Source organism: Canis lupus, chromosome 6 (assembly GCF_048164855.1).
Source record: "Canis lupus baileyi chromosome 6, mCanLup2.hap1, whole genome shotgun sequence".
In the NCBI taxonomy this organism is placed as follows: domain Eukaryota; kingdom Metazoa; phylum Chordata; class Mammalia; order Carnivora; family Canidae; genus Canis; species Canis lupus.
Genome location: NC_132843.1, coordinates 46348922 through 46374414, shown reverse-complemented (window position 1 = coordinate 46374414; position 25493 = coordinate 46348922). Strand labels below are relative to the sequence as shown.

Genomic DNA, 25493 nt, shown 5'->3' with positions numbered 1-25493 from the left:
AAAGATGAAATACTCTTTACATATGCTAGGGAATTGCTATGATTCTACCAGAAGTAAAGTCTGCACCACATCCGTCTGGGTTGTTTCTCTCCTGGGTCAGAGTACTCCCAAGAAAGGAAATGGACAGTCTTCTGGTAATCTGTAGAATCAGCCGTACTTTTCACTTTTTCCTGAGTTTGAAGGAAGCAGTTGTAAATGTAAAGCACCGCTATTCCCTCCAGCTGGAAAAACGTAAAGGTGTAAGTTCTTTCTTTCCATCCTTCCCTTCCTCCCTGCCTTTCCCACCTCCGTCCCTCTCTGCTTACAAATCTTTCTTGAATGTGTATTCTATGTCCAGCACCATTCTGGGTGCTTGCTAAGGGTACAGTTGTTACTTTCATAGAAGATGTCCCCAAATGAGGGGAGCTTAGATCCTATTGAGGAAGATAGTAAACAAAACATAGAGTCAATATCTTAGATCATGGCAATTTTTCCTGGTTCACCTGATTCCAGCAGTTCAGTCTTCTCTCTCTTCGATGCTAATTCATGCATCTGGTCATAATCCTGGCCAGATGTTTTATATGCAGGCTGATGTGCTTTGTGCCAGGCCTTATGCATGCTAGATGTTTAGTGACTGTTGAATGAATGAATTTCTAAAATATGGTTAGTTATGTTGATAAGTAGTTCATATTCCTCAATGAAATGTCAAAACCTCCCCACCATTTCTCCATAGGGTCAAACCGAATACCATGTAATGAGTGTGCTCTGAAACTCGGATGCTACGTTACAAGGGTTCATATCAAGCAGGTCTTATCAGAAAAACCAATAAACTAATGATCTAGAGACATGTGCTCGCTCACACACTTATGCAGTAGGCAGTTGCCCTGATGAGACAATTTAATGTCTTAGGAAGAGTTAAATACCAAGTATATTCTAATTCTCTTTACCTTGGGGCTGGCTATTTCTTAAAGCAGTATTTAAGGACAAAGAGCAAGATATGAGCTGACAAAACAAAAACAAAAACAAAAACAAAACAGTGGCATAGGATCAGCAGGGCCAGGAAGGAATATCGACATCTCCGTATATTTACCTTGTTGCCGCTACCACCTCCACCAGCACCACATCCACAAACCAAGGCCTCTAGCCACAGACCACTTCCTTCTGGGATCTTTCCTTTTCTTCATCTCTCTTCCATTATCCCTCTAGACTGCCACCATCTTCTCACTGTTCTTTAATAGCCCTACCTCTCCCCTATGAAGCTCTTATTTCCTATGTTGCTCTTCTCTCTTAGTATTTCTGTCTAAAATGCTCTATTATGCACGCATCTTTGTTGACTCTCGTTGCTGTTCTGTCTTAGTGAGCTTGTGTTCCTGCACCTGTCCCGTATTCCACGAGCTAAGGCATGGCTTGGCAATGTGGACCGGTTGTCAGTTTCTTGTTTTTTGAGGGTTTTTGACTCACAACCTCCTATTTATTTATTTATTTATTTATTTATTTATTTATTTATTTATTTATTTATTTTTGCTGTGATCTTGTTGAAAAGCCTCAGTTTTGTAAAAACAACTTCAGAGCAATGGGTTCTCACTTAAACACGTGCCAATACATTAAAGGTACAGAGCCAGGGAACAAAAGCTTCCCGACACATAGAAGAAATCTGAAGCCTGTTTTCTCTGAGTTCATATTCAAGAACCACTTTTCCTATTGTCTCCCGTAAAGTCATTACTGCAGCTTCAATTTAAAATGCTTATTTTTACTGAGTTTAATTTAGATACACATTTGCATTGTAAAATGAGTACTTTAAAAATAATCATTTTAGTCTTAAGCATAAATGCTAGTTCTTTGTGAGGGAAGTAACTTCCTGAGTTGCATGTTATCGCTAAGGGCGAAGTAAATTTCTGGAGTGAGATTTTACCTTCTGTCTGCTCTTATTACCAGGAATAGTTTGAATTTGGTATGTATCAAGACTTTTGCATTAAATGTATAGAATTTCTGTGTAAGAAAAGATTTTTATTAAGACAGTTTTATATCATTTTAATAGTTAGGATCGGTATGCATTTCTTAGCCACTGCACAAAAAGTGAAATGTTGTCTCTTTGTCTAGTGTGTTCACAGTGACATTTATACATAATGAAGTCCTGAAGGGAGGGATGATCTTGCCTCGTGTATTGCTGGCACCTAGCACACGGTGGAAATTTGACGAGACCCATGAAAGGGAGCTCCACATTTCTCTAATGTATTGTAAGTTCTCAGTAAATAATTTTGGGATGCATCATTTTCCTTTCTGCCCACTTAAAGTCCAAGAAAGTACTGCATTGCAGGGTGGAACAAACATAAAAGGCAGGAAAAACTTCTTCCTGCAGTGAAATGTGGACAGGCAGATGTTTCTTTTGGTTGGAAGCACACCACTTGGCACCTAGTAGGTGCACAGCGACAACACCTACTGGAAATCTAATTCTCTTCAGCTTTTCTAGCTAAGTTCATTTGCACTGAATTTCTACAAGCCCCAATTTAAGCAACTGAATATAATTAAGAATATTAGCATTTACATATTTAGAAATTTTATTCTTTCATTTTGAACAAAACAAACTACCCCTATTGACTATATATTTTACAGAATTTTAGGACAAACAGAACTCAAAGATTTACGTTATTAAAAAATGGGGCATAAATATCAGAGGTTCATATCAGATCTTTCTGCTATAGAGTCTATTCATCTGGAAAAGTGATATGTTTCATCAGATTAATTTTTAAAAATTAAATCTAAAAAAACTCCACAGATTAAATGAATGCATCTTCTACTGATCCGAATTAATGCAGCCTCCACAGCAACAGGACAATTCCAACATCTGGGTGTTGGAGTTTCTGTGTGATTTTTCAAGGGCAGTAGACTTGTCCATCCCAATTTATTTTGTTTAGGAAGAGTAGAGGTGGGCAGTGGGGAGAGAGACAGAAAATTAGAGGTGTGGGTGGCTAGTCTGGGTGTCAACCCAGCCTAACCTATCAGCCTCCTTCACCCATTATGCGGTCTCTGGATTTATGATGGTCACATAAAAGCACTGGAAGACTGTATCTTTTGCTCCTTTTCTCCCCTTAACCCTCAAACAGGGTTGAATTACTGGTGTAGGCTCTTTCTGCTTTCAGTGTAGGGGGTGTATGGGTCCCCAGCGCCCTGTATAAATCTGCTAAGGATCTTTCATCAAGAGTTTATGATAATATTATTTCTGTCGTCAGGTCTGAGAATCAGGATGAATTATCTCTTATTTATGGCTTATCATAGTTGAGGAATTTAAGAAATAGATTCGAGTATTACAGCATTTATAACCCAGAGAATGATTTGGTATATAACATGTTTTGCAGAATTATAAACATACACATTTTTTAAAAACCATGCTTTGGGGAAATATGCTCCCTGTTCACGTCATTATTGTAGTGTGTGTTCCAGTTTGTTCACCTACTTTTTTTAAAACTATGGTCTCAGCTGTGATTCTGTGTCTTTTTATCTTTAGGCCATTTCAACCTGTTCATTTCTGAAAGCCAGAGAGAATGGGAGAGAGAGAGAGAGAGAGAGAGAATCTAAACAAGTTAATAGAATTTCATGTGTGCTATGACATTGAAAGAGTCTGGGCTTAAAAGAAGCTTTAACACGTTTCAATTCAGTATATTTTTTCTCTCTAGATTCAAAATCAGGTTAACCACTACCCACATTTTGTTACGTTTTATAGATCTTATATGTAAAATATTGCACTTTGGAATATCTGGTCTTTTATTTTTAATGCTTGCCTCCTTGACTTTTTAAGAAAAAAAGACCCCAGTTATACATGAAGTTCATAAAGCATACAATTGCAGGGATAACTTTTTTGACATGACCTATCTCACAAAGTGTTAACAAAGATGTTAAGTTTTTCAGAGATTTGACCTGTGGTTCACATTTAAAAGTCAGACATTCATTTTATGGAGTTGCCCATCAAATTAAATCTTTATTTGGTCTGTCAACATTTTATAGTGTTAGATTGTTATTGTTTGAAATCCATGTATTATTAAAACATAAAACTTGTTCTCTGGTGAGAAATCTAACCATGAACGGTTAGATTGGCTCGTGTCATTTTAAATTTCAGGACTCTTAGAAAAGTATGCATTAACTGTTAACTGTACAGGATTGGGATTTTTTTCAGAAGAAAGTAATGGAACATTTTTCTAATAGTTTAGAGATTGTACTTTTTACACTTTATTTCTCCTCACTGTGGGAGAGGGAAAAAAATATTGGCTTTCAAACTCTGTCAAGCAGCTTTTTTTTTTTTTTTTTTAATCTTGTTAATTTGCTAAGCCTGTTGGGTAGAGGTAAATAGACCCCACTTTGAGGAGCTTACCCTGGGGGCTATTTGGGTCTGACTTCTTACTTTCCACAGTTCCAGTGAGCACTCAGTAAAAATAGTAATTGTTCTGTGTCATGACACCTCTGACATCAGTCTTGTTTTATTTACAATTTGTATGCTGATGATTTTCCAAAGATGATTAAAAGGATCATTTTTGTAGTAAGTTTATGACACTTTCAAATAAATTCAGAGAGTAAAACATTTTCTTAACGTAAAAAATGGGGCAGAAAAAATACAGCCTCACCAGGGGCCGGGGGAAGATGATTGTAACAACTGAATATTACATTTAGCTCTGACATTCATATTATATTGTTGTTTAGTCTCTCCGTTGTTCCAGATTTTTATACAGTCACACCATTTCTTTCCCAGCTCCATTTAAACCCCAGGAAGGAGAGAACCTGCCTCTTGCTTTTCTGTTCATCTTTCACATCCCATCAGAATGCCTTTCTTGAACACAATAAATACTCCAGAAATGTTTTTATTGATTCTGACAACGTATGAATATTCCATGCATTTTCATAAATTTATAAAACCCTTTACATAATTGAGGGATGACATACTTGCTTCCTTAAATATCCATTTAATCTATATTTTCTGGCTACACAACTCAGCTCTCAAAAATGAATTCTAGTAATGACTGCCCCATCTAGGAAACAATGCTCACAACTTCGGAGGCATCGACGTGTCAGACCCCTGGCTCATCTCCGGGGCTGTTATTCTACTTAGGTAATTAAACCCTTTGGTACAGCTGTGATTTTGCTCTCTATGCCACAGAGCTAAGTTTCCAAACTTTTCGTGGAGGATCTAATTTTCTCACGAACTTATTAATATCCTGACACAATAGCTTCATGTCTGTTCATCCAGAGATCTGTTATTTTCCTTATTTTGAACTTTTCTTAGGTGAGGAACAGCTCTGAGAATGCAAACATTTTATTCCTTTTTCCTTCCTCAACTTGTTGGCAAAGCATGTGCTCCTTTTCACATTTTTTTTTTTAATAGTATGTTGCATCCATCAAGAAAATTTACAAATTTCCCTAACTGGAAACAGAGCAAACTGAAATTGGGCCTTCTACCAATAGACTAAAAGATCTAGAATTCACCAAAAGCGTACATACAACGGTATGTTTCATGAACTAAGGAACTAATTATCACAGGATGGCCTTGATCTCAGTGATCCATCCCGAGGGCATGTGAAAAAGCCCAGGAAAGAGAACATCGGATTGTTTCTAACAGGACAGCCCAACTGTATTTCAGCTCCAGGAATGTTACGTGCTCCTGTTTGGACTTCATTAGTAATTCAACATGTCTGATTTGCCCACACAATGCTCTCAACTTAGTTTACCCATTTGACCTGGAACAAAGTGAAAGCACATTTTGCTCAGTTGAAAGGTCTCCTGGCAAGTTGGTTAGCAACAGGCTTGCCAGTCCCGGTTCAGTTAGCAAAGAATAAACACATTTCATGTGACAATTACTAGTGCACTGACTTCCTTACTGTGCAATTTGCTATTGTACATTCTTGAACCTTTTTTTTTTTTTTTTTTTTCTCCTTGCTGCTCCACTTTGTCATCCCCGCCTCAACAAGATTTGCAATTTCTTGCGAAGTCTCTACATTTCTCCGTTGCCGTGATGGACCCACTTTCATAGCCAAGAGGCAGGATCAGATAAAAGTTCCTCTGGAGGGAGGGGACAGCGGCACCGCAGTCTGTCTCACATCTTCCCTCGGTGGCTGAACGCTGTGGCTTGATACGTACCAATTAAGGAATCCGGCTACGGCTTCCACAACTACCAATTTTACCGGAGTTCTCTAGAATTTGGTCGCTTGGGAGTGTGTGCTGGTGAGAGGGCGAGTGCCCCGGGGCCGCGGGGGCCGCAGGCGTGTCTCCCGGAGCCAGACCTCGTCCGGGGAGCGACGCCCCGACTGGCCTCCCGGAGCCCGCGGCCGCGGCGCCCCGACCTGCACCGGGGGGCGGGGGGCGGGACGGAGCGCGGGCGCCGCTCGGTTCCGCTCCCCGCGCTCGGGCGGGCCACGACTGCGCCGCGTCCCCCGCGTCCCCGCGCGCCCTGCCTCCCGAGGATACCTGCGCAACTCGGCGCACGCCGGCCCCAGCGCTTTTAAAAGTGTGTTTCTGGTGGTCACGGTGCGCCCCGAGAAGGTCGCGCCGCACCCCCCCGGGGCGCGCGAGGCCCCGGAGCCCGGAGACAGGCCCCTCCCAGCGCAGCTGTCGCTGCCGCCTGCGGGCTCCTTTCACTTTCTCACGGCCAAGTCACCCAGAGGGGCGCCGCTGCCGCCGCCGCCGCTGCGCCCGAGGACTCCGCCCCGCGCCGCCTCGCTACCGGCCCCCCGCCCGCCCGGGCCCCGCCCACCGCAACAGCTCCTGCCCGCGATTGGCTCGCGCGAGCGGCAGCTCCGGCCCGCCTCGCCCATTGGCTGCGCCCTCCTGTCAGTCCGACGGTCGCCCGCCACTCCCCCCGCCCTCCCGCGAGGCCGCCCTCCCATTGGAGGAGGCTGCGCGCTGGCGGCGGGCGGGGAGCGCCGGCCCAGCCGCTTACGGTCAATCGCAGGGGCCCAACGCCGGGAGGGAGGGAGGCAGGGGGAGGAGAGGGGCGGGCCGAGGCCGGGCGGGGGGGAACATCTGGCCGGCGCCGCCGCGTGCGTGCGTGGTGCGTCCTCCCGCCCCCTCCCCTCCCCCTCCCCCGCCCGCCCCCCCTCCCCGCCCCCCCTCCCGGCCGGCGGCTCCGCGCTCGCTCCCTCGCTCGCTCCCTCGCTGTGTCTGGCAGGCTGCGGCCGCCGCTGGGCTGCTGCCATGGGGAGCCGTTGAGAGTGGGGCCCTCTTCGCTCCGCCGCGCTCCTCCGGCTGCCAGCGGGGGTGGGTGGGAGGGAGGGAGGGGGCAGGGGGAGCGGGCGACGGAGCCGGGATTGGGGGGCGGGGGGGCCGGGAGGGAGGGGGGCCAGAGGAGGAGGAAGCCCACCAAGTCCGGCGGCGGCGGCGGCGGCGGCGGCGGCCGGGAGGAAGAGGAGGAGGAGGCGGAGGACGCGGCGGCGGCGGCGGCGGCGGCGGCGGCGGCGGGGACGCGGTGACTTAGGGCCGCTCCGTGTGAGTGCCGGCGCCCGCCCCGGCCCCTGACCCGGCGCCCCCTCCGCGCCCGGCCCCCCTGGCGGGCGGGGGGCGCCAGCTGTGCGGCCCGGGCCGGGCCGGGGCGGGCGGAGGGCGGGCCGGGCCGGGCCGGGGGCGCCCCCGCGAGTGGAGTTTAGTTTGTGTGCTCGGAGCGGTTGGGGCGGCGGGGGGCGGCGCAGCTGCGGGAGGCCGGGCGCGGGGACGGGGCCGCCGCAGCTGCGGGGTCGGGCGGGGTGCGGGCTCGCCGGCTCCGCGCCGCGCCCCCCGCCCCCCTCCCCGCGGCCGGTGCAGCTGCGGCGCGGGGCGGGCTCCCGGCCCGTGCAGCTGCGGCGGCGCCTCCCGGGTGCGGAGGGCGGCGGGCTGGGGGAGGGGGGCTTGGGAGCCGCCGCAGCTGCAGCGGCGCCCGGGACGGCCGCGGCTCCGGGGACCGGTGCAGCTGCAGTGGCGCCCGGGGGGGAGGGGGCCGGCGGGGGAGGGGCCCCTCCCGGGCTGGTGCAGTTGCCGGGAGGCCCCGGGGGCTCGCGCGCCGCGGCGTCGGGGAAGCGGTAGCAGCCACCCTCCTCCCGCGGGCTGCTTCTTACGACTTTTCTTTTGTTGTTGCCGTGACCCGGGTCTGTTTTCTCGTCTGCTGTGGAAGGTGTTTTCCTGCTGCACCGGCTCTCCGCCCTCCACCTCCTTCCCTGTGGTTTAACCTTCCTCTTTCCCCGTGTGTTTTATGCACGGCGAACTACGTGGAGATTTGCATTTCTTACCCACCCCACCCCCGGCCCCACTCCGCACCCTCGCCCCCACCCCTCGGGAGAAACAGAAGCCCAGCCTCACAGTCCGTCCCTGGACCCCGCGGTAGCAGGACTGCGAAGGGGTTGATTTGTGGGGTGGGAGTCGCTGGCCCATTGCGGTGCTTGGGACTCATTAAACTGTCACTCACCCCCCACCCCACCGGGTAAATGGGGTGATTAATGTCTGATACGTTGGAATGGGGCGAGGGCATTTGTGGAGAATAGGTTGTGTGGCTGGGAAGGAATGTGGCTCCCGAAGAGTGCCTCCCGCAATAGGCGTTCGTCATCCTGTCATTCACCGCGAAGTTAGAGAAAGTTCGGTCTGTGACTTTGGCAGAGCGAGGGAGACTGGACGGAGACGCCGGTGTTTGTTACTGGTTAACTGTGCCGCGGTGTTCGGGTGAGGACCGGGCGGTGACCAGCAGGGCTGCGACGCTCGCGCCTCGGGCCTGCGCTGCGCCTCGCCCTCCCGAGCCCGTGGGGATGGCTTTGACATTCACAGATGTCGCAGCACCTTGCAGGGCACGGGGCAGCCCAGCCCGGGTTACGTTATGATTTCATCAGCCATTAGAAAAAGACCCACAAAGTCGAGCTGAAAAGTTCCCAAACTTACTAGACTTGCCCCCCCCCCTTCTTACTGAAAGCTGAAAGGTTTTCTTGTGATCACGAAACATCACAGAGTGACCCAAAAAAAGATTGTTATGGGACACAGATCAAGGGGAAGACAAAGTTCTGCTTTTTTTTTTTTTTATTTTTTTTTTCTCCCCTGAGCGGAGAGTCAGATCAGATATGCAGGTGCAGTGTTCATTTTAAGCGGCCGTAGCAGGTTGTATCAGTTTATTAATTTGTCTCATTGAACTGAAGTACTTTCCAGGATTTCAGAAAGTGCAGTTTCACCTTGTTGATAGTGAGAGTTGAAATTTGCATGTAGTGGCAATGTAGAAATTTTATTGAGTAGGTTGTAGGACACAAATAGTTAAAATTAAGAGGGAAATAATAAGGTGAACCCGGCTGTAGTAATAGTTCTGTATAGTCTCCCAGCATTGAGACATGTATGCCATTATCTTGGCAGGAAAAAAAAAAAAAATGAAAGTACCGTAATAATGTTGAAATGGGACTGGAGATGTCAATTGGGTTGGTTTAAAAATATCCCTAAGCTGCCTTTGAAACTAAACGTTGGAGTTGAATAAAAGTGAATCTGGATTTCCTGAATAGCACCGTGGCTTGAGTGTGCTGTCAGTATGTGAGCCAGTCCACCAACTTAAGACAGAAGTGTTGCTATTCCATAAATACAGTAGAACTCCATATGCTGAGTTTTTCAATTTCTTTCTGTTAGAAAGTTTGGAAAAAAAGGGAGACTTTGAAGTATTTTGTTTATACTAACAGAAGAGAAAAGTTCTCCTAAGAAAAAGCTGGTGGCAGGAGTGTAGAGGAGTAGCATATGGCATTAAAAGGAGCACAGCTGGAGGTAGCATTTCCATCTGAACATGATGTCAGAGCAGCTGACAGCCTGCCATCCCTCAGCCTTTTATTCTAACACACAGACAGGGAGTTAGTGTGTGCGGATCTGTGGTGGAGAAGGTATCTTATTCCTCTCTAACATCATCTCCACTTTGCATCTGTCTCTCTTAGTCCGCTTTTTTTCCACCGATGTAACAGACCTGGAGCCAGCGAGACCCAGAGGAAAGGACTTAATCAGGTTTATGTGTCCTAAAGGTAGGAGTAGCAAGAGATTAGATTGAGCATATTTCTGTTTTGGTGTTTTGTTGATTTAATTAAAAAAATCACATTACTTTTCTAACCCAGTTTAGGAATAATATATGAAACCGAGTATTAAATGAACATCTTATTGGAGTTGAAAGTCTTGGGCTTGTGTAGTTTTAATTTTTATCCCTTTTGCTCGAGCAAGTAAATAACTTTAATACACAGAAATATTTCAAGTTTTGAAATGTTAAGAAAGGCTTTGAGATGTTGCTTTTTGAGATCACTTGGGATTAAAATGCTTTTTGTTGTTGTTCACTGCTATTTAGATTCCTTTTGCTTCTGGGGTAGAGGGGGGAGAGAAATAGTAAACTGTCTGGAATCCAGCATTCAAACTTATATGAGAAGATTATTCTAGCTAAGAAGCTAGATTGTTGTGTAATTAATTCCACTGTGAAACTTTATTCTTCAAAACATTCAGCAGCACTGCTGAAACATACAGCTGTAGTGCTTTTGAAACCGAAGGTTTTTTAAAAAGGGGGAAAAAAAAACTTTTGTCCCCAGGAGAATAGTTTGACTGGTTTCCTCATTTCTCTTTCAAATATATATTTAAGAGAGCTTTTATTTCAGCATAACAATAATTATTTGCAGGAGTTTTTGTGTTAGCGACTAATTTAGAACTTGTAGATTTGAGCTGCCTGAATTGGCCAGACAGCTGTAATCGCACTCCTCTATTCTTAATCTCTTTATCTGGGCAGCAGCTGCCATATGGCCACAGTCAGCTGGATCAGATGTTTATAAGCTTCCTTCTTCGGCCCTCTCTGTCCTCCCAGCCTCCTAATTTGATCACGGCTACCTTGTGAGCTGCCCTCCAATCTTTATTTTTAGCCCTCTCAAGGATTAGGATTGATGTTAGCTGTGGGGCACTTAAAGTGATTGTATTGTAAATCTTGGTTTATTCTAGCGGTGGCATCGTGCGGAAGGTATTTGGGGGCTAGGATGAAAGTTTAGTCCATCTTGGACAAAGTGGAGAGAAAGGGAGGTAATTTCTGGAATATTAAATTGCTGTGTGTCCGTTCCCCAAATGCACTCTCTGAGATGGTTGGTGTGGAACCTCGCTTCTGGTCACAGGAAAGGGGAAGTCGCGTTTTCTTGATTTTTTTTTTTTTTTTTTTTTTTTAAGGAGTTGAATTTTGACCCTTTGTACATCTTCTCCTTTCCTCTCCCTCCATTTCACCCTTCTTCACCAGAAAACAAGGGCAGCAATGCAGATTTGAAAGAATAGAAGCTAGTGGGAAAACAAAATATATCAAGTTTTATTGAAACAAAGTATTTTCTGTTGAATGAGGTAAGGCAGAGTCAGAAAAAAAAAATAGTTTCTCTTTTTCTTGCAAGGCTTTTTTTTGGGGGGGGAGGGGGGTGTTGAACCTGTACAGCTTTTGAGTTTCATTTGAATACGATATGCCTTCATTTAAAAGTTTGAAATAATTTCAGTATGGAATTCATTTGCTTTGCACCGGATCAAAGTTTAGATGAGAATTTGCAGAGTTAAGAGAAGCCCTTCTGGTTCCTAATATTCTGGATATACAGATTTTACAAAGAAATGTTACTGTTTTTTTCCCTCAATTCATTTAAAAAATATTTGGATTTGTTCATAGTAAAGATGATCTTTTCCATCTGTTGGTGTAGCTCTTTCTGATCTCGTACATGTGTGCTCTACCTGCAAATCCTAAGGCATTAACATCTGTTTTTATACACAGGGCTTTTGTTGTTGTAACACTCTGACTTTAAAAGTGAGTTGTTTGCTAATTTCTGGGCTAATTATGCGATTTCATTTTTTTCCTCCTTGATTCAGCCAGTGTGTGTGTTAAAATTGTGCTTTCTAAGTGCAGTCATGTATCCAAAGTAATAAAATAAAAAGGACGGTCAAACAAGTTTTTGTGAATCTTATAGAATGTGTTTGGGACTTTTCTTTGTCTGTTCTATGTGCTGTTCCCTTTGAAATTAAAGCTGTTTTGTAGGTTTTGTGGGACATGATTTGATGAGTAGGTTCACTTCTTCTGAAAGAGATCTCAATTCTTAATCTCGGTGAGAGACTGCACTGAAATTAAGACTTTTAAAACTTGCCTGAAAGTTCCAGGAAGGTGAAGATGCGTCAGGGACTGTTGGGCTGGGACGAGCAAGTTTGAAAAGTGCACTTTATTTTTTCTTTCCCCCTTCTCACGTTTAGGTTTTGTGCGAGTCATCTGGTAGTCCCCGGGTCAGAGCCTGATTAAAATTCAGGGACTGGTACCTCGGGCGGCCAGAGCCGAATCACTGTCACTATCTTTTTTTTTTTTTTTGCACGGGGCTAAAGCACTGGAAAGTTGTTCCTGAGCAGGCTCTCATGAGAACTCTCTCTCTCCCCAGGTTATGAAGACAGTATGGAGTTTCCAGACCACAGTAGACATTTGCTGCAGTGTCTGAGCGAGCAGAGGCATCAGGGCTTCCTTTGTGACTGCACTGTTCTGGTGGGAGATGCCCAGTTCCGCGCGCACCGAGCTGTACTGGCTTCATGCAGCATGTATTTCCACCTCTTTTACAAGGACCAGCTGGACAAAAGAGACATTGTTCATCTGAACAGCGACATTGTTACAGCCCCGGCTTTCGCTCTCCTGCTTGAATTCATGTATGAAGGGAAACTCCAGTTCAAAGACTTGCCCATTGAAGACGTGCTAGCAGCTGCCAGTTATCTCCACATGTATGACATTGTCAAAGTGTGCAAAAAGAAGCTGAAAGAGAAAGCCACCACGGAGGCAGACAGCACCAAGAAGGAGGAAGATGCCTCCAGTTGCTCGGACAAAGTTGAGAGCCTCTCGGACGGCAGCAGCCACATGGCCGGCGATCTGCCCAGCGACGAGGACGAGGGCGAAGACGAAAAACTGAACCTCCTGCCCAGCAAAAGGGACTTGGCGGCCGAGCCCGGGAACATGTGGATGCGCTTGCCCTCCGACTCGGCAGGCATCCCCCCGGCAGGCGGGGAGGCCGAGCCACACGCCACAGCAGCTGGAAAAACAGTCGCCAGCCCCTGCAGCTCCACAGAGTCTTTGTCCCAGAGGTCTGTCACCTCCGTGAGGGATTCGGCAGATGTTGACTGTGTGCTGGACCTGTCTGTCAAGTCCAGCCTTTCGGGAGTTGAAAATCTGAACAGCTCTTATTTCTCTTCACAGGACGTGCTGAGAAGCAACCTGGTGCAGGTGAAGGTGGAGAAAGAGGCTTCCTGTGAGGAGAGCGAGGTTGGCACTAATGACTATGACATGGAACATAGCGCTGTGAAAGAGAGTGTGAGCACTAACGCCAGGGTACAGTATGAGCCGGCCCACCTGGCTCCGCTGAGGGAGGACTCGGTCTTGAGGGAGCTCGAGCGCGACGACAAAGCCAGCGACGACGAGATGATGACCCCGGACGCTGAGCGCGGCCCGGTGGAGGGCGGCATGGAGAGCAGCCTGCTGCCCTACGTGTCCAACATCCTGAGCCCGGCCGGCCAGATCTTCATGTGCCCGCTGTGCAACAAGGTCTTCCCCAGCCCACACATCCTGCAGATCCACCTGAGCACGCACTTCCGCGAGCAGGACGGGCTACGCAGCAAGCCGGCCGCCGACGTCAACGTGCCCACCTGCTCGCTGTGTGGCAAGACTTTCTCGTGCATGTACACGCTCAAGCGCCACGAGAGGACTCACTCGGGCGAGAAGCCCTACACGTGCACGCAGTGCGGCAAGAGCTTCCAGTACTCGCACAACCTGAGCCGCCACGCCGTGGTGCACACGCGCGAGAAGCCGCACGCCTGCAAGTGGTGCGAGCGCAGGTTCACGCAGTCCGGGGACCTGTACAGACACATCCGCAAGTTCCACTGTGAGTTGGTGAACTCCTTGTCTGTCAAAAGCGAAGCCCTGAGCTTGCCCACTGTCAGAGACTGGACCTTAGAAGATAGCTCTCAAGAACTCTGGAAATAATTTTATATATATATAAATAATATATATATATACATATATATACATAGATCTCTATCTAGTTGTGGTACGGTCTAAAAGCAGCCTTGTTTCCTGGAACTAAAACGTCGGGGTGTTAACTCGGTTTTGCACTTTAGAGTAGCATGAGACTCTCACTAATTTAGCATTCTGGTAAAAGAGACTTTCGAGCAAGTCGGAGACTAGAGAGGGCTTTTTCTTTCGAGGGGGTAGGGGAAGGAAGCCAATAAGAACCTTGGAAACAACTCGTCCTATCACAAGATGCTTTCACAGGGCTTAATTTTGTCGACACTGCATTGTCTTCTGAGCGCTCTCTCTCTCTCTCTCTCTCTCTCTCTCTCTCTTTTTCCACTTTGTTTTGGTTTTGTGTTTTTGTTTTGTTTTGGTTTTGTTTGGGTTTTTGTTTTTTCCTTTTCAGAGTAGAAATTCCCTCCAGTTTTCTTAGCCTCTTTATATGTCACAAATTGCATGAATCTTTTCTGGCTGTTGGAAACCTGAATGCTTTTAGACCCAAATGGAAAATTTCTGAAATGCTGGATTATCTATTTTTAAACAAGCAGTTGACTTAAAACTTTCTGTGGCAACTTCTGGTTTTCTGACGGTTCCCAATGAGAGAAATTCTGAAAGTACACTGGGATCACTGGGACGCTGTCTTTGTGAAGGTTTGCTTGGGATGAAAAAGGATATTGCAGCTTCAGCAGTGTTGAACTGTGTGTTGAAAAATGTGAATTACTGTTCTTGTATACTGTAACTGATTACACGGGCTGGGGGGGGTGTCAAAGAACTTGACAGGTTGTGTTGATGCTCTTAGTTGAGTCTTGAAAAGTAAATATTAACGCTACAGAAATGCATGAGTTTCAATATATTTTTTGTCTTTGTTTGCATTGTATAACTTTAACGAGTGAGTTTAAAATTATTTAATTTCCTTAGAAAAAAAATAGCACCGTTTGGGGAAAAAAACTGGTGTTATGAAGAACGTAAATGCACTGTTTTTATTTTTATTTTATATAATTTAAATTGACTTTCCCACTGTCCTTAAGTTGAAACTGTTAAGCTGAATAAAAACTTAAGCTGCAAATTGATAACTTCGCTACATAACAAGGAAAATATAAATGTTTACAAACGGCTTAAAGATTTGCATGTGCAGTGTGCATTTATAACAAACTTCTAATTGCACAAAACCCATGCCAGCTCAAAAGTTTAGGTGTACACATTTACCCAGTTGAGCATTTTTAGAGTAACTACTGCACAAATTGACAATAGGTCATTCTCTCTCTTTTTTTTTTTTTTTTTTTGGGATTTTTTTGGGGGCTCCCCTTCTCTTTTTCTTCCTTCTCCCTCACCCACCCACCCTCCCTTCCTCCCTCCCTCTCTCCCTCCCCTTCATTCCCCCCCCCCCCCCCAAACTCATGAAAAGATTCTATGGACTGAAAAAGCCCCGGGCTGAAAGGACTGGACTGCCTTGATTGACGTGGGTTAGGTGGGGAAGGGGGTTAGTGGACTCTGTGTATCGGGGCAGCAGAGGCTGCAGCCCAACGTGTGGTTTTCATGACCAACACGCAGGGCAAAAGCATTTTGCACAGTGTTTGTTTTCCTGTCTTGCACTTACAAATAAGGTCTATGGGAGTAGCATGGAAAACGTTTGCTGTTTTTCCCTTTTTTTTTTTTAATTGCTTTTGTTTAAAATTTGATCGCCTTAACTACTGTAAACATAGCCTATTTTTGTGCTTAAGATACTGAATGGAAAACTCCATTGTGTGTTGCTGGACTGTTTTGGAAATATTTGGTCAAATGTGTGTTAATTTGGCTGTAATGGCATTTAAAGCAAACAAACAAACAAAAAAAGCTGTGAAAATGGCCTTGGAGCATTATTTTTAGTTACTTGAAGAGTTTTTAGTTTTTTTTTTTTTAAATACAGTTTATGTTAAAATAATTTTTATTAATTTAGAAGAGACAATCAATGTCTGAGAAAACGGACTTTCTTTTGGATTTTCTTTTTTGTGGTCATTGTGAGTGATTGCTTTTTCCTTTTATTAGTTTCACATTCTTCCTTTGTTCTAAACCTTAGACTGACATCTAGCTTTGACAATCATAGTATGTTTTATTTTCCTGAGGGGGGAATAACTTATAATGCTGTTTAGTTTTGTACTATTGGTGTGTTGGTGAATTTTTAAACTGTGTGCTAACTGCAATAAATTATATGAACTGAGAACCTCGTGTGTGTTATTTTCATTGTGATTATGGACTACATGGATCTTCAGTACGCATTGTACCGGGCGTCGTTATTTTCAATATCCATCCTGTCCCGGGCTTATGAAATTGTTAGGATGCCTTAACTCACTCCGGTGGAAATGTGCAAACATTTTGGCTCTCAGTCATTTAAGATACTAACGCACATTTTAAAAATGTGACCCATTTTCTAGCACCTAGATCAAGAATGTTAAGATCATTCATTCCCTAGAAACTCATGAACCTCCAGAACTTCAGGTGGCAGTGGGGGTTTTCCCTAATACGCTGTGCCACCAGCTCCTCATATGTACACCCCAAGTCATTTTCATGGGTAATTTTGTCCTAAGTTGACCGGTCAGACCTATTCTGTGTTCTGGTGTAAGTGGAAGATTGAAGGAGACCGGATGTCTTAATTCGGAAGATTGCTTGGCTAATGACTGGAATTCTAGGCAATCAAATTAGCAGGCATTCGATTGTTGAAGATTGGCTGTATGCATCCTTTCCATTGCTGGGAGAGCTCAGAAGTTCCCAACTTGTAACTCTCACAAAGTTCTACTTTGCAAATGCAATCTCAAGGACTCCTGGACCCTAATGCTATCATCCAGACTAAATGATGGGCTCCTTGGGTGTGTCAGGGTGAGAAACGCTGCCGACTGACAGAATTGACAGAACACACATGTGCTGGACAGTGTGTGCGCTTTTGTAAAATCCTGATGCTCATCTGCCCCATGACTTCCAGCCTTAAAAGATACGCTTTTACATGACTACCGTCAAACAAAATACATTCATATTACGTGGCCAATAGTAATGTGAACATTCTTAGCTTCTGTAGAAGAAGTGGGAAATGAGGTCCAGGGCTTCAAAATACACTCATAAGCTCCCGGGTGGCTGGGGATGGGAATCTCAAAAGATTTTTTTTTTTTTTTATCATAGAGCACCATCAATAATTTACTATTTGGAATCCCTGTGTTTCCTTTTCTGTTGTTGTCCAAGCAGGATTTCTATCACATGGAGCTCACACTTGGTTTTAACCAACCAAACGTTGTTTCACGTGAAAGGGCTCCACGAAATTATTTCTTCAGCAGTTAAAACAGGCTTATTTTTAAAAAGGGCTGGAGGTGGGGGCAGGGTGGAGAGGGTGGATCTCATGTTCCTGTGGTAACTGGTCAGAGTACCTCAAAAGTTGTCTGAATATGTTGAGAGTTATCATTTAGTTTCACTGACTGGCATCTAATTTAAAATGAGGAGCATTGTCCTAAACTTAGCCGGATTTGATTATAAGAATAGTATTTTGACATGTGACTTGGAAGAAATAACTTCTTAAAACATTCCTTGCAAAACTAGAACGAATGGAATATTAAGTACACAAATCACTACACTTGTTAAGAGAAGTGAAGGAATCACTTGTTCATTTACTACGTTTCAAAGAAAAAGGAAATTAATTTGTCATGTAATCATGTTGGAAACCATTCAGATTGATCCCCCCCTTTGACATCTGGCTGATGTCTAAGTGTATTTTAACTATGTGATTTCATTTACTTTTGAAACCATCTGTTTTTTTTAGATAATCAGTTATGCCTTAGATCAGTGTGAGTCCAGCATTGTGCTAGTTCTACCCTAGGGAATATCCGAGAAGTATATATAATGTTAAGGATACTGGTTTTGGATTTCCTTTCTAGTTAATTATGTTATCAGATTAATAGGTCAATCAAGTAGAGATTTTTCTTTAACAGACTTGTCATGATTACCTGTAAATGGGTTATTGGAAGCCTAGGAAAAGGTGAACACTGTATTAAAATGACATGATGGTGCACAATAAAATGGCCAAAATACTAATTTTTCAAGGAAATCTTTTGTTTTGAACTGTCATCAAAGAAAACAGTTGAGTCTTTTACCCACGAAGTAATGCTACTTAAAAATCCCTGACTCTTACAAGTTTCAGCAATGAAACACAAGTATACAAAAATTAGACTTTACAAATCCCATTGTATCAGATAAGAATTCAGAAAAAAGTCCTAAGATCTCAAAATTTCCTGTATTGCATGACTACATTCCGGTAAAGCTTCAAACATTCTTGGATTTCTAATATGATCCAGGAAACTTTTATATACCTCTGGTTAGGAAACTCAGATAATTTTAGATTTAATCTAAGTTTTTGTCTAACTGTTACAATGCTTGAAATTGCTGATAAATACAGTGAATCGTGTAAGTGTGAATTTTGAAATCCAGGACAGAAGAGCTCAGTCGTTTTCAGTACAACCATTTGCCATTAAAATGCCAGAGATGATACCATTTGAAAAAATAATGCAATAGTTTTATTATTGTCTCTTTACAGCAAATAGCTTTTAGGAGTTTCTTTTTGGCTCTAGTCCAAGGTTATTACACTGACAAGATTTTGGCCCTTATGTTAACATTTTTCTACCTTTTGCCTACAAAACGTGGCAAAATATCTTCTATGTGCTCCTTTGGTCTAAAATGTAGAACTACCTATCTGTTGACTTCCAGTCGGTTCAGTTAGACGAGAATGAAACATGTTTCCAGCCTCCCTACTCCTTAGATTTCTTAATATCATGAAGGGTTAAGCAAAACCAATCAGAGCTTATTGATGTCACTTGGGGCTGGGAGGTTAGAAATAGTAATTTATTTTCAGAGACATTTTAGAAATTAAACTTTTGATATTTTTGTAAACTGACCTCTTAACGAGTATTACCAATTTTTGTAGTTTGTTAACGAAGCTGAACTCTTTAAATTTAAAGCATTGTAACGAGAAAGGGTGATGTCATAAAAATGAAACAGTAGCTGAAAAAGTTTCTCTCTTAAGCCCAAATGCCTTATTACACTAAATTGTTCAGGTAATTATCCAAATAACTCTGGCTCACAGAGTAGCTTTTTCCTAAAATATTCAAGCACTTGAAATCGGATTTTTTTTTTTTTTTTTTGAGAGAGAGATGGATTTACCAGTTAACTTTTCTGATTCTGTTTTTACATTTGCTGGTTTACTGTTGATCACAATTGCTGGGTTTATGTGAGCACGGTATTTTCCTTGGCTTGCAGGGTACTTTACAAAACAATTTCTTGAAAACTGAAATTTTTCTTGAATTTTCAGGCTCTCTCCCTCTCTAATCTTTAGGAATGGGTTTGCAGTGGAGCTTGCATTTTGCTATAGGAAGCATTCTCTCTAGTTCCTTTGGCAAGAGAAGAGTGAAAACCCAATTTGGCTTTAAAATGTAGCGCATTAGTGAGTAACAGTTTCAGTGAGGATATTTAGAGTGGCTTTGAGAGGCCGTGTGACACCCATAGAGAGTCCATTCACGGAAATGACTTATTTACAGTTTGTCATAATCTCTGTAGTTAATCATTAAATCAAGTCGTTTGTATTAAATGTCAGTCTGCATGTTTCATATTGGCTATCGAGGAATTTAAGAAGTCATATTGGCCTAAATATTGAAGTTTTTAAGAAGTATATTTGTAGTTAACAGGAAGTGGTGCATGGAAAATGTATTCAAATATTAGTAAGCATTTATAGGGTAGATTAAATCTGTTGTTTCCGTACATAATGCACAGAGAACAGTACTGCACTTGAAAGAATGGCATAGGCTTATTTCTCTGTGCTGTGCCAGGCTGGTGCTAACTTTGATATATGACCGGGCTTAAAAGAATGCATCTTAAACCTATGTAATTAAAATATATGTATTACTTAAAATATTTGTAAATAAGGATATATTCACTTCATTTAAAGAATCGTCCTCAATGCAGTGTGTACTTTACCTTTGAGAAGATTAGTAAAGATACATTTTTGTATGGCTAATGCTCTGAAATGATCTTTGGTCAAAGGAAGAACATGTAGGCTTTTCATGTGAGTCTCTTACCTTTGTTTTTAAAAGCAGACTAAAAATATACCTCTATCTTTTCTGTAGACCATCTCTTTGGAAATGTATTCTATGAACAAGCTGTTTGGTAGTACTGAAATGCTTGTTTCATGTTTACTAGAGAGACAACAATGCTTCCTAAGGATGTCTATTTGGACAATTTTCAGAAAAGCACAATGGTCTAATAACGGATAATTAAAACACTTAAGAGAAGTATGTATTGCTTGTGAGCCATAGCCATAGAAGTCAGTGCCATTTATTTGTCCGTAGTGTAAAAAAAAAAATCTGTTTCCTCTATTTTAAAACTGTTTCTCTGTCATTTAAAGTCCTCATCAAGTTGAAGAAATCTGAGCCCAGAACCATATCCCAAGAAGAGCAAATTTATAAAGTTGTTTCCATAACTAACTGCCTTTGAGAGAGAGAGAGCCTCTTAAGGATGGGCCCGGGGCGGTGTGTGTGTGTGTAGGAATGGTGCAAGTTTACATTCAAAGTCTAGATATTATACATAATCCCTTAGTGTAGCATTTGTTTGTGATTTCAAAATCCCTAAGATTTTGCAACTGAATAAACCAAAAGAAAGTGAAGGTAGGGGGGCACGTGGAATATCCCTTCAGGTTCTTATTTCTGTTGAGACACAAACTATAATTCATACTTTACATAGTCTGCTCTCCATTCCCCCCATGGCCTCTTATCAATAATAGAAGAGCACATTTTACGCAAGGGGTGATTTTGACACCCTTGCACCGATGCATCTTCCAACCAAGTTGGTTTCGTGTCTGAATTTCTACCATTTTGAAGTAATGGCAACAATCTTGAAATGAAAACCACATTTGAGATTGGCCCTACTTGCCAGTCTGCGCCAGCAAAGGACGCATCTCCAGGGAGGGGAGGCTGGAGCATGTGGATGAAGGGGCCACTTCCTATTTCAGGGGAATTATTACAACAAATGACATGGAACAGGATGAAATCTTTAAGTGAAGAGGAGACAAAAGTAGAGGGTATGCTGGGGCACAGTGAAGTTTTGTTTTTCATACTAAGTGTGGAGTCTAGAAAATGTGGTGATTTCTCACATTCTATTTATATGTTATTTTACTTGAGGGATGCCTCAGAGCGGTACTAGAATCACTTATGTGCAAAAGGGGGAGGGAGGGAGGGTTTGTCATCGTTTGTTCAACTTGCTTTGTAAAGGTGCTTATCTTGCAGTAAAAATAATACTTGAGTCAAAATACAGGCAGTCTGTAGGCTTGACCAGCATGGAAAGATTTTAATGATTGAAGTGTTTCTATTTAAAAGTCAGTCAAGTAACGCCCTCAAAGGCAATCAATCCTCATATTATTATTCTTATTTAATAATATATATATATATATAATTTTTTTTCTCTCTCTCCAAAAATAACAGAACTTTTAGGCATTACAAACCAACACAATTCCAAGCTTACATCTGTATCCTGAATTTTAAAATTTGCATTCTGGACTGGTTGCTCTTGAAATAACGAATTAATTTTGTTATTCAAACTGCAGAAATCTAACGGCCAGAATTTGAAAATAATCTCATGGTCCAATTATTCTCCATTATTTGAAGACCTATATTGGTGCGGCCGATATCCCCCCCACCCCTTACAGATTGCCGTATAACATGGGCTTCCACAGAGACCAATCTCAAATCACAAAAAAATACTTAGAGCTGGAAAGAGCAAAAGTGATTTCCAGTTTATTTATCCTGGAAATGGAGAGGCAGGTGCAGGGCCAGGCACAGGGGAAGGCAAGGGGCTCCGAGGACTTTGCAAACATTTCATACATTCCCCAACCCATTGGCTATCTATCTTTTCAGACATGAGATTTTCCTTTCTTTAGGAGCGCACGAAGGTTGAGTCCCTTGCTCTGGGTGCATCTCTGATGGAGTCTGAATCCGAAGTCAACATTCTGGTTATGCCCAAGGGATCAAATTTGCATTATGTAATTATATATCTACCATCATTGCGCTTACCATTGTCTGCTATATATATTTACAAACTGAACCCAAGATTGGAGTTATACTATTTCCTTTCCTGACTTGGATCCTCTCGACTATTTTAAAAATGTTATAGCAGAACACTCTCTCCTGGTGTCAGAGGAGGACAAGTTTCGGGCCCTCTGCTTAGGCTCCCCAAGAGCTGAAACCCTGGCAGGATTCTTCTGCTGACTGACACGCTCTCCCTCTCTGCTCCCAGCCACAAAAAGGGTTGCTTGGGTTTCCAAAACATGTTATTTGTTCAACCACAACGAGGCACTGCTACTTGCAGGCTACCGAGCGCGGGGCTGACAGAGCTGTTGCTGGCCGTGCGAGAGGGAGAGAAGAAACATGATGGCATGGCCGGGTGGCAGCCAGACAGGAGCCTCGGAACTCATTTGCTGCCCAAGTGGGAGAATTGAATAGTTTTCCACTTAATCTGAAAATTGGCCTCGGTTCTTGGAATGTTTCTCACCTCCTTCTCTCAGCATCAGCTGTTGAAAAGAAGCCTGAAGAGAAAGTTGTGGAAGGTCTACCAATGACACGGGAGGAACCGTGCCCTGATACCTCTGGTTCTCCGTTTGCAAGACCAAAGTGGTAACACCCACCTCGCCTTCTTCCTTAGAGGAATGCCAAAGCAGATGTGCAAAGCATCACACTCAGAAACAAGGCATCCTGTACATCTGAGGTGACCTCACTATTACCATTGTGATTATTTGTTGCGCCAGGATGAACTTGCTCTTTATCAGAAAGCCTTCTGACCAATGTGGCTTTTTTTTTTTTTCTCAGTGTGGCTTTTTATGATTTTAATCCACTGAGTGCTTACCGTCTCAACTTTATTTCCATTTTAAGCAGGCCCCGAGGAAAGCAATTGCCACGTGAAACACGGAAAAAGTTCTAGCACCAGGGTAACTAACGGAAAGGATTGCACATTCCCAGGTGGGCTTGTAGGTGGACACACATTTACGCACACGAACCTCATATAACTCACGTCCCACTGTTGGTGCCTTTGCCAGAGCTCTCAGAGCCTTTTCAACTCTCTGATTATCTAATCCAAAAACCTAAGTTGAATACAGATATTTCCCCCCTTAATGTTGAAGGGACCAAGCCCGAAGCTTCAGGTCATGTCTATACTTGTGTCATAATATGAACAACAGCATGATTAATATACATCATGATAGCGGACAGGCATAGCTCCCCCAGGGAAGCACACAGACGAAAGTGATTTACCCAGAGACTTAAATGAATTCCTCCGATCTCACCAGGGGAAGGGTGGCACAGGCCAGATCACAGCTTACAGCATCTCGGTCTCCGGCCTCACATCACAGATGCACTACGTTACATGTTGTTAGAGCCATTTGTGGTACAAGGACAGACTCTGGTCATACTGTATCATAGCGAACAGGTCCCTTTAGGGGAAGATGCACCTGGTCCAAGTTCACAACTCGATGAATGCAAAGCTGCTATGTTCCTTATAAGGGAACTTTGAGTCCCTGTTGCCTGAAACAGACTTAGGACCCATCCTGTCCGCATAAGCGGGTGTCGAGAAGCCCTTTCAGAGAGTCCACTTTGCGCTTTGATGCAATGCCACTTCACAAAAGGATTCGTGCCACACATCTCTTTCTCTTTTCCTCTCTCCCCTTGATATAATGACACAAACCTTCCTTTTTGTTTTATGATTTTCATAGATATTTTAAAAGGCAGTGACTTTAACAAGACATGTTTGGTGAAATGGTCCTTTGGGTTGATATATTTAAGAGTTTGGTTTAGAAAAAAGTTGAAAAACAACAAGAGCCAAAAACAAACAAGTCCCCCCTCACCCTCCGCCCCCCCGCCGCTCAGTGCCATAGACAAGAGTCCAAAGGACATTAGCTGCTCCATTGCACACATTGGGAAGGAGAGTTTGCTGTGAGCTCAGTCCTTCTAATAGACTGGCAATTTTGTAAAAGGTTTAGAGGATTTTGTTTAACCATTTCTGCATGTGTTTTTAATGAGCTCATGATGGTTCCTAACAAAGGCCAGGTTGTGCGTTTTGCTGCATTTTCTGACCTGCTCCCTCCCTGCTGACCCGAGGCATGGGCACCTGTGCTCTGCTCTTGGCTCACCTATGGGAGTCAAGGTGGTGGGGCCATCTCCGGGCCTGTCTTCATGCCAGGGATGAATCATGCAGTAGGCAGAGCGGAAGGAGTCTCTTTGTTGACAGCTTTCCATCTGGACTTTGGATACGGCTGATCGTTCACGTAGAGCGTTGGTTAGCTGGAAGGGGCTACGGGAGTCAGCTCCTCCGTAAGGGATCTGGAGCATGTAAGCATCAGCAAAGAATGGCCCCAGATTTCATCTGTAAAGCTGAGAGCAGCATTTCACCTCCCTAAGCTGCAGGTACCTAGGTCTGCAGTTTGACACGGTGGCATTTAATAGTCAATAGGATCATTTACAGCTCCATTCAGATAATCCGACTGGAGTACACCTGAATAAATACATTGAGCTCAGGTGGCTAGAAGCGAACCCCTTTCGAGTTTAATAATTAAAATAAACAGGGCTATTAAGATGAATTTCAGTTTGTCATGTATAAATGTAAGAGGCTCCATAAGGGATGGTGTTTTGTGATTCATATAGGAATATGATGGATGTATGATACGTTTTCCACAGCTATTTAAGAAAGAAAGATTATCTTAGTCATGGGGTAAAGTTATGTGATGCATTGCACCATCCAGGCTGTGTCTGGGCCAGTACAGATTTTTTTTTTTTTTTTTGTGAAAGATTACTTCTTGGCAAACTAGATATGCAAACGCCAGAATACAGTAAAACCACATTTAATTGGACCTACTTGCCAACTTCTTGAACACAGCTTGGATTATTCCACTGGAGGCTGCTTCTGTTAAAAGCTGGGGGAGGAGGAAGTGGCATATTGACAAGGCTTCAGATAATTTTTTTCACTCGAAGTACAATTATGCAATGAGCCAAGTTTGGAAGTATTTTACTATGTTTAATAATTATTATTAAAGATATTGTAAAACATATGCATTTGTTAAGTGGAATGTAATGGGAGGAAAATCATGTCATAAATTTTACTTCGGATTTATTTTCCTATTTTGTTTTTTATTTGACAGCCTTCCAAATTGGTTCTAGCCAAAACCATGCACTCTAATACATACCGTACTTGATATCAAAGTGAGAATACGAGTAATTTATAGAACCCGAGTGAGAACAGTTTTCTTCTCTTAGCCAGCTTCTCTGGATCTGCCACCTCTGTTCAGGTAGCAGCTGACACGTACAGCAGACACCGTGAGTGAGATAACCGGGATCGAGGAGCCCTCCACCTAGAGAAATCTCCGTATCCTTCCCAGTGATCCAGCTGCCCAGTCCCCTCGGCCTGGCCACGTCCATTGTTCAACTGTCCCCCCTCCCAGAAGAAGGACGGCTATTTCTTGACGTGTGTGTGTATGTGTGTG

At 43.7% G+C, this 25493-nt stretch overlaps 1 protein-coding gene and 1 long non-coding RNA gene across 7 annotated transcripts in view; both read left to right on the top strand.

The window, feature by feature from the left end:
• LOC140635541 (uncharacterized) overlaps positions 1 to 5819 on the top strand; it is a 49966-nt gene extending 44147 nt beyond the window's left edge. Inside the window, exons 3-4 of one of the 2 annotated variants that reach the window (XR_012032856.1) lie at positions 2080 to 2216; positions 4721 to 5819. This is a non-coding gene — a long non-coding RNA (uncharacterized lncRNA). The remainder of the gene's footprint in view (positions 1 to 2079; positions 2217 to 4720) is intronic. The other variant, XR_012032857.1, reaches the window with a different exon arrangement.
• Positions 5820 to 7294: 1475 nt separating this feature from the next.
• On the top strand, positions 7295 to 16166 carry ZBTB18 (zinc finger and BTB domain containing 18). 5 transcript variants are annotated; one of them, XM_072830339.1, is made up of 4 exons: positions 8267 to 8646; positions 9879 to 9962; positions 12357 to 13044; positions 13157 to 13508. In XM_072830339.1, the coding sequence occupies exons 2-4, from the start codon at positions 9950 to 9952 to the stop codon at positions 13164 to 13166; spliced, it is 711 nt and encodes a 236-aa protein (XP_072686440.1). In that variant the 5' UTR covers positions 8267 to 8646; positions 9879 to 9949; the 3' UTR covers positions 13167 to 13508. The 5 variants fall into 5 exon arrangements, with proteins under 5 accessions (XP_072686438.1, XP_072686437.1, XP_072686435.1 ...); XM_072830336.1 differs by lacking the exon at positions 8267 to 8646 and adding an exon at positions 7431 to 7446 and having other exon boundaries at positions 12357 to 16166; XM_072830334.1 differs by having other exon boundaries at positions 8264 to 8646; positions 12357 to 16166.
• The last annotated feature ends 9327 nt before the right edge of the window (positions 16167 to 25493 follow it).